Source organism: Cololabis saira, chromosome 1 (genome assembly GCF_033807715.1).
Source record: "Cololabis saira isolate AMF1-May2022 chromosome 1, fColSai1.1, whole genome shotgun sequence".
Lineage (NCBI taxonomy): Eukaryota > Metazoa > Chordata > Actinopteri > Beloniformes > Belonidae > Cololabis > Cololabis saira.
Window position 1 is genome coordinate 49,453,757 of NC_084587.1, and position 9,343 is coordinate 49,463,099.

A 9,343-nucleotide genomic window follows, 5' to 3' on the forward strand; every position below is an offset into this window, starting at 1 on the left:
TGGTATTTATAAATATATCGTCTCATCTGTTTTCAGTGTCAGAGATGATAGTTGATGTCAAGATGAAGGTATTTGTACTACTTGTTCTGGGAGTGATGGGCTGCAGTCTGGCCGGAGCTCGAATTGTGTCTAAATGTGAACTAAGGGAGAAGCTGATGCTCGCTGTCGCCAGCCTGCCAGAAAAGGAAAAGCATTCAGGACTGAGTGGAGAGAACTTCATAGCCAAGAGTGAGTACTGGATGTTGTATTTACAACACAAACTAATAATAATAGTACAATCTTTAACAAATATATTAGTTAACGATTAGTGTAAGTATTTTTGTGACTACAAATAACAAACGTTTTGTTTGGTAAAATTCCTATTTCTTAACAGTGTGTTTTAAGATATATTCAGAGCAAGTTTGATCATGGATGAAACTGGCACTCAAATAAGTGCTTTGTTTTTTCTTGAAAATTTTAAATTATTGGGAATTATTACAGTTATACATCGGTTTATTTAGTTAGACCATCTCTTGAGCTGGACTTATGTTGTCCACTTATACTTCTCTTTAAGAATAATATTTTCTTAGGAGATATTTAAAGAACAAGAAAGAGTCTAAATTCACTTCACTTTGATTAAATTCAATTACAAAATACTTTAATTTAAATGCTTTAAATTTAATTTAAATTCCCTCACCTTAACTTCGTTTGAGCAATAATTCATAAATGTCAAAATGCTAACATAGTAAACATATGCGAAAAATTTAAAGCAGCGCAATGTAGCTTTCAGCTTTTGTTGAGTTTGGCGGCTCCTTTGGACAAAAGCGGTAGTGTTTTATCAGTAGTGCGGAAGGGTTCCTACCATGCACCTCAAAGTTACATAGTGCCAGTGAAGGCGATACAGACCCCTCAGACCATGACAGAGGTTCATTAAACCTGTTGGAAGTTGATGTACCATCACAATGACTCTGGAAATATTATATTAAGGTGTAAAAGTTACATTGTGCTGCTTTAAAGCACACTAAATGTTTATTGACCTCATCACTGTGAACATTTTAATGTGAGCATGTTTTCCGTTGTTGCAGTGCTCACATGGTGATTAAACCTTACAGTTTCTGTAAAGAAAGCCAAATATTTTAATGGTTTTTAGTGAAACACATTGTATTGATTTAGATTTATTATTAATCCAGGTAAAAAGCAAACTATAAATCAATTTACCCCTCAAAAGCTTAATGTGTGAAAGTTGTTCTAAATACTTCATTTTGTCTAACATGCTTTGGGTTCATCATCTGGAGGCTGAGAGTGCCCAGTGAATTTCATGTTTGCAGCCTGCTTGTTGCTTTTTGGGTTTAAAAAAAAAAGATTTTAAGGATGAAACTTTGGCTGTACAAATATCACACCAAATAAAACATACGAGTCTCTTTTTGTCATCTGCTTGTGTTTCATGTCTCATGTCTCAGTTGTCTGTTACGTGGAGCTGGCGTCTGACTTCAACACCAGCGCAGTGAACCAGCTGACGCGAGACATGGGAGACCATCACAGCCGGGAGAAGAGGGAAACCTCCTCCGGAGGTTTGTTCAGCTTGGCTAAAGAAGTCGGCCAGTTGAGCACAGAGAAGCCCGTCACGCGGGTGCGAGGCCGCGCCCATCTGCAGTACAGTAGCGAGGAGAAGGATGAAGGCTGGACTCTGTACGGCCTATTCCAACTCTGCAGTCAAGTGGTGTGCAGTGATGGCACCACTCCATCACCAAACATCTGCGGGGTTGACTGCTTCAGTAAGAGACTCGTTCATTCAGGCTTCACAAGCCCTGGAATAACTGTTTAAAGTGTAACAGCTACATGGATTATTTACATTATTATAAGTTTCAACTTAAACTTTCTACCTCATGTTTCACCTCGAGTGTCAGATGCTAGTTAAAGCTAGCTGGATCATACAACAGCATCTTTTTCTTCTTTTCTAAACCAGAAATCTGTGTTCTTGCTTTTTCACCAGGCTTGACTGATGACAATATAACCGATGACATCAGCTGCGTTTTGAAGATCCTCAAAGATCTTGTGTAAGATTTTGTTACAGTTTGAATTGTAACTCCTTTTTTATGTCAAATGATGAAACAATGGTGTTGTTTCTACTGTTTGAATGCACATTTAAGTATTTGAGTGTTTGATCACATCTTTGGATCCCTGGTTCTGTTGGTTAACTGTATTTCTACTCCTTTTCTGCAATATGTCCACAGTGAAAATGGCTTCATGGCACCACACTGGAAAGAGCTAAAGACAATGTAGGTTTTTATCTCATTTTAAATGCATGATTTGATTTGTTTCGGTTACTTAACTTTTAAAATGAATCTAATGTTGTGGTTGTTTCATACATCAATTTACAGTATTTGAACTCCTCATTTGCACTAATCCCATCTGTTTGTTTGCAGCATCAGGTTCATCTTGCAGGAGGACTGCAGAAACATGCAGGCTGCAGAGTACTTTGCTGAATGTTTCTAAAATCCATAATTGTATGCATGGATTGTCACTGGATAGAGTAGTGTTCTATAAAAGTGTAGCCAGCACTAAATGAATAAAAATATGAAGTATGTTGCACTATTTTTTCCAACTTTTGGTTTTGTAACAATAAACACAATGTGTCTAAAAACTTTGACATAGTGATAATGATAAGACAAGGGTGAGAATATGACTTTAAACTATTTTAAAAGAGACATGGGTCAGAGATAAATGGTGAATAAAAAAAACAAGGAATCCTGTATACACATACAAATGTGTTGGTTTATTAAAATAACTTGAACTTGACAAAATAATTTATTCAAAATTGACTAATGAAAATAACACAGGTTTTGAAATGTGGTTCAATAGAATAATTAAAAAACAAACAAACCAAAAAAATTTAACTCACCTTAACAAAAATAATAGGACCCTTAACTTAATATTTTGTCGCATATGCTCTTTTCTGAAGTCCCCTCTGAAACAACATTTGAACTTTGCTTGGGCAAGACTAAATGAAGACATCTTTTCTCCTGGGGTTCCATCACATCTGGGTCGCAGCGCATGATCGGGAGAAATTAACTCGACCCAAACGGATAACCCACCTGGAGTTGGGCTCGGCTGGAGGGGCTGAGACCCGGCTGTGGTGAAGCTGCAGAGGACTGCAAAGCTGAGATCTTTGAGCTGATGCACAGTTAGCACAGACTGCCTGCTGCTTATCTAAGCATGCCGTTAATTAAGTGATTGTAAAAGGCCACATGTAATTCACATCAGGGGCAGAATAGATCTGAAACAAGCTGACAATAAACAGAGAAATGTACATTTGTGCGTCTATTAGACAAAGCAATATCATCAGTCTGTGGGGATTTTTTTTCTTTAACCTTTTTCACCAGAATTGGTCTTTTGGATTTATTGCTCTTCTTGTACGGTTGCTGTTTGCTGCTGGAACAGAGTTGATTTCAACATTAAACCCTGCTGGATGCTAACTATCTGCCAGAGCCGGGAGCTAAAATACACTGTCTCTCTAATGCTGCAGAGTTTGATGTTTCTTATGCAAGGTGAGTGCTGAACTTGAGCTCAGGACACAGCTTGGCCTCCAGATCTTCTAGCTTCAGTGACTCCACGTCCACGGAAAGGCTGGCAGCCCGGGTTATCTTAGTGAGCGTTTCTTCATAAGGCGGAGCGAGGTAGACCATGACAAACACTCCATCTGATCCGTCAGAGCTTGTGCTGGTGTGGCGCTCAGCGTTCCTTGTCAGGGAGGCGAGGAACTCGGCGCTGCTGTCCTTGTCCTGAAGGTCCAGAGCGATGATGTTGGCCAGGCTGAGTTTACTGCGGGAACAACAGCGGTAGATCAGGACAACCAGGAGAGCCAGCAGGAGGATGGAGCCAACAGGCAGGGCCGTGTAGAGGGCCAGCTCCGACCTTCGGTCCTCACCCAACTCCCGCTCATTCCAGTTGAAGCTCTTAAGAACAACAATAGACGGTTAATTTCTAAAACGTGCTTTTCTAAGATAACTACTTTCCCACTCTTCTTAAAAAGCACTTGCTCTTCTTAAACACTTGCTCAAACCTGGCGGTTTCAAGTGAGCACTCATGTTTGACCTGGATGAAATACAGTTTAATCTTAGTTGGGCTTGAGCTATCTCACTGGGAGATTAGCAAATATTTGAAGATTTGACAGCATTTGAAGACTTCTCTGTCTTCAATTTTGGAACCCGTGATGGAAGACGCACAAAATGATGCAATATTTAAGATGTGGATGATGAAATCAATTAAAGTTGAAGTAACAGTTTGACCTCCTCCTCCATAAAGTGCAATTCCGTTCAAATAAATTATAATCTCAAATGCATTTATTCATCAAGCACTACAGCGTCTACACTCCCTATACATAGATATTAGAATAACCTTTTAATATGACCTCATGCTCATCTTTGGATTTCATCGTGATAACTTCTCTTTCTTGTTTCTTTATAGTTGTCTCCCCTGTTGCTTTGAGTCCATGGCTCCCTTTTTTATTCCTTAACAAGTCAATTCTTCTCTCTTTTTTGGGTAATTTGCATGTTTGTGATCACTTGAATCTCTCTTATTCACTTTAAATCTGTTGAAAGTTGGTTGTTCTGGTATTTCCTGCCGTCTCTTTGTTTTTGTTTCCTTGTTTGTCCATGTTGAGACCCAAATTGGGCTACTTGAGAAACAAATCTCATAAATACCAAGCAAATATCTTGGTTCCCTTATGTTTCTAGTATTATGATGGACTCACAAATGTACGACATAGGCATGGGCTAAGAAAGGGACTAGATGTATGGGTACTATATAATTTAAATAATGTATGCTCTACATTAGAAACTTAAACAGCTGGGCTTCACCAGGTAGATCCTATTCAGAGTCCATATGGTCAAATACACATGGGGCCACCATGGAATTTGTGGACAAACCAATGTGGAAGCCATTTTGAAGCTCTCTTTTAGCTGTTAATTGTGTGTTGTGGTATTTTAATTTTATTTCATGTATTTTCATCATCTGTATTTCCCATTTTATTTTGTGCTTCAGGTTGTGGTAAGAGGATGCATCACTGGTCTGACATCTATGAAAAAACTGTGTAACAGGCCCGTAAAACCACTGGTCACAGATGGTTTTTCCTCCATCTGGGTGTGTACAGCACACTGATCCTGTCTAAGATCAGGCTGCACCAGCTGCTCATGGCATATTATAAACCCCAAGTCTGTGTCTGATCCAGAGAGAACACAGCATGTGGTGCTGCTTCTTGACTCAGTGTCCCAAATTCCCTTTCCTGATGCATTTCTAACAATCGGTTAACGCTGCCTGGAAGAGCCAGCGCCCCACTGGCACTGGTCCTCTATAGCACTAAATGTCAACCAAATGTTATTGGTCCAAATTGATTTTTGGTGAAGTTGAATAATCTAAAGAAAAAGGAAAATCCAATTTACTTTACGCGCATATTTTAATTTCGTAAACTCTCAGGAGTGTCAGGGATGAATACTTTCATTTGAAATACTGTATAAGCTCATCTTTAATTAAAAAAAACCCGCCAAAAACACATATTGATCACAGCAAAATTAAAATTAAAGTTTTAATAGTCACTTTCTTTTCACTTATGTTGACAGCTGAACGATGTTGGCTGGCGATGAAATTATTTTGATGTTTTAAACCACATCTTGACGCAGAAACATCACCTTAGCATTGATAGCTTTGATGGGTCAATCAAATCATGTGGTTATCATCGTGACCTGTGGCATTAAAAATCCAGAATATATTTTTATTTACAATTTTATGGCACACAAACCATGTGATAAAACCATATAACACGTTCAAACCCAATCCCAACATGCTCTTCACTTAAGACTGCAGTATGTTACTGTTTTAAACATTTTAAATAGTTTAACTTTTGTGCAGATAGTCAGCTTTAATTCCGACGTCTGAAACCTGCATGCCATTAGTTATTAATCGTGCATATACGATTTTAAACTTGAACTAATAACCTTACACACCTGCTGCTCCTGTGTTGAGGGTGATTTTGTCACCCAGTCATCCGACCCTTTGCCTGCTGGTCCAAATCTCATCCAGCTGCTGTCCAGTATCACCCCCATGACGCCCAGCTGATGCTGCTGGTAATGGAGTGGATGGAGGATGAAGTATGTGTTTGGAGGTCAGATGGATGGGGATCCACTAACGGATCCAGCTGTTGGGGTAAATAAAAGTGAAGTGCCCAGAGATGATGGCTCTTGATAAGGACAGGGGCGGAGGGTGAGGGGTGGGCTGCGATGGGAGGAGCGAGAGACTAAGCAGCTGTTCACATGCTGGCACATGCAGCAGAGCAACGGCCAATGAAGGGATTAACAGTCATGCAGCTGCCCTGTGTCATGGCTAGAGTCTGCAATAAGTGTGTGTGCACACGTGTGTGTGCATCTGTACCCATTTACAGCTTTTCCAGATGTAATCGATGCTTTGGTTGGGAACATGAGTCCACATTGAGACCAAAGACTCGTCCTAGCGTGGCAAAATGCAAAATTTTTGCAGATGTTCTGGTGATGGCTAGGGCTAAAGGTTAAGATTAGGGAGGAATTGGTGAAGGGCGGGATTAGAGCTTGGTTGTGCACAGTGAATAGCACTTAACGTAATCTTCTTATAAAGGTGGACCCACAAGTCTGCAGGTAAAGTTTGGTCTCAGAAAAAAGCAGGGATTTTCTTTGCATCAAATGTCACATGGAATACAGACCAAAAGATAATTATGTAACTGTGAAATCAGCATGATTGGGTATGCACTTGTGCACCTGTTTCAGACACTGTGTGGGTCTTTGTGTGTGCTTGTAATGTACACATAATGTGGGAACATAAAGCTTAGATCTGAGTGAATCTTAGAAGTTTGATCCAGTCATTAAAGGATTGGTCCAGGCGTGCTTTTCTGCACGTGCTGTGCAGAATAACTTGTGAGTTTGCTGTCAGTTATTCTGCCTGAACCTAAGCAAACACAAAGCTTATGTCACGCTGTCAACAGAACAATAAACAGGTGGTCAGCTATGAAACACTGTTTCATTCAATATTAAATAAATAAATACTTAAATTATAAAAGATTAAATTATATGAATTAATAGGACAATAAAGAAATACTAAATTAATTAATAAAATCTTTATTTTTTTAAATGACCACTTTTTTATTTATTTACAAATGATTTCATAATGGTATATTTATTTATTTCATGGCACTTTTATTTTGTAATGCCATGATTACTCTCACTCTGCACCTGATTTATGTGCCCAGTACACCTGTTATGTTGGGACATCCATGGCTGAAACTTCACAACCTGCATATTGACTGGTCCTAATAATTTCTCAGGGGAGCTCTCACTGTCTTCTCTTGTGGACGTCCTTCTAATCATGTCTTAGTTTGACTAGTTTAACCTTTTTAATAAATGTTCTAACGGCAATGAAGCTTTATAATTTTTCTCAGTTGTAACCTGCTGAAAGTACCTGATAGATGATGCAAAACAGAGGTTCCGTCTGTATTATCACCACAACTAGACTGTTTTCTTTCTTGACTTGATCATTACTACATGTCGTCACACTGTGATACCTGGTCTGCAGATGTAATCACCTTAGTGAAAGACAATACAGTGACTGCTAATATAAAGTTAATTTGGCTTTTAAACCTATGCCTGTTTATATTTATATATTTTTTTTTTCAAAAGCATTAACAGTATTATCTTCTTGACTTATCCATATGTTTTCAATTGGAAAGCCTCATGTTTGTTTTAAGGGTCAAAATGTCATTTTTCTAATTTTGCCAGAGTACATTTATGACATCAAGCAGCGTTTATGAAACGGGACAGCTTCACTCACGGATGCTATTTTATATCCCAAACGTTCGGTTAAATTTGTTTTTCATGTTAAACTCTGACATTTGTTGCATTTCTGTTGAAACACAACAGAGTCCCTGTGCACAAAACCATCATCATCATCATCTTCCCAAGAACATGGGGGGTTTCAAATGTTCTTATTTAATTGCAAATAAGTAGAGTAGTTTCTTCTTTAGTCTAATATTTTTTTCCGTGACTTAAGCTTTTATTTTTTGAAAACATTTCTTCTTATTAATTATATTTCTTTACCCCCAAACCTCCCATCCACAGCTGTTTAGTATTCCATGATAAATTACAATCTAAGAAATTTTTGTCAACGGGAGTTCCAGATGTTTTTAATGCTGATGCTGACGGCGCTGCTGATTAAAGACCTACCAGCTGTTAGGTTGAAAATGTATCTGAAATCATCCCCAAGTGATGGTCAGTTCTTTCAGGGATGGGAGGATTTGTGGCAGCAGGATTACTCCCCTAAGCGTGGAGGAGGCAGCTGTGCTTACTGCTCACGTGGGGAGTCGAGTGGACAGTAAAAAAATGGGCGTGTACACAGAAGTAGAGAGGACGACCATGGGAACCAGGATATCACACAGCACAACACCACAAGTATTTCAACCATGTGAACTGGAATCGGGCTCTCTTGTATTCCCTCTAAGGACTAAAGACAAGAGCCAAAACATAAGCCAAAACTGCTTCACATTGTCAACACAAATCAAGAATAGGAAGCATATTACTGAGAAAATCTACAATCAAGAGAAGCCTTCATGAATATACATGAAAATCAGATTAGATGTTGTGAGAAAACATCCAAACACTTCATGTTCTGTAATCAGATAAAATCAGGATAAACTTATACCATCAAAGATGAGCTCATGATTGTACCACACGGTGGAGGCATTGTTATGGTGCACGCAGGCGTGGCTGCCCCTGGAACAAGCTCCCTGATGTTTATTGATGACCTGATTGCTGACAGAAGTATTATGATTACTTCTGAATGTGGAGCTCGACTCTGCTCACACTCTAGTAAATGCTACAAAACTGAAAGCACGATGCATCACAGTGCAGACAGATAATTACCCGAAACATGCTGCAAAAACAACTCAAATAGCTGCTAATTTCTCCATAATGTGATATTTTTCATCATGTCACATTTGCATCAGACATTTATTTCACTTCATTTTTTTTTGTCATAACATTTCATTTTAAACCTGACCATACATGTTTTAATGTGGTCCACAGTTTGTGTTTCTCTGTTTCTTGCAACTGCAATTTGCTGCGTAACAAAACATTTACAGACATGTGTGTGTTTGTGTTTGTGTGAATGCGGATGTGAGGAGCACGGTGGCTTTGTGGCTAGGACTAAACAAAGAGAAGGTCACGATTCAAATCTCGTCTTGGCCTTTCTGTGTGCAGTATGTACGCTCTCCCTGTACTTTTCCAGGGGCTCTCCAGCTTCTTCCCCAAAACATGCATCTCAGTCTCACTAATTATTCTAAACGGGC

General features: G+C 39.0%; 2 protein-coding genes across 2 annotated transcripts; one reads left to right on the forward strand and one right to left on the reverse strand.

Moving 5' to 3' along the window:
- The first annotated feature begins 56 nt into the window (after positions 1–56).
- Positions 57–2,565, forward strand: LOC133446994 (lysozyme C, milk isozyme). Its single transcript, XM_061725296.1, has 5 exons — positions 57–228; positions 1,440–1,754; positions 1,973–2,036; positions 2,214–2,258; positions 2,406–2,565. The coding sequence occupies exons 1-5, from the start codon at positions 63–65 to the stop codon at positions 2,473–2,475; spliced, it is 660 nt and encodes a 219-aa protein (XP_061581280.1). The 5' UTR covers positions 57–62; the 3' UTR covers positions 2,476–2,565.
- A 257-nt stretch (positions 2,566–2,822) lies between these two features.
- On the reverse strand, positions 2,823–6,169 carry LOC133447011 (small integral membrane protein 28-like). The gene is made up of 2 exons (XM_061725387.1): positions 5,982–6,169; positions 2,823–3,935 (listed from the first exon to the last, which is right to left on the reverse strand). Exons 1-2 carry the CDS (start codon positions 6,078–6,080, stop codon positions 3,519–3,521), a joined length of 516 nt encoding a protein of 171 aa, XP_061581371.1. The 5' UTR covers positions 6,081–6,169; the 3' UTR covers positions 2,823–3,518.
- Positions 6,170–9,343: the final 3,174 nt, after the last annotated feature.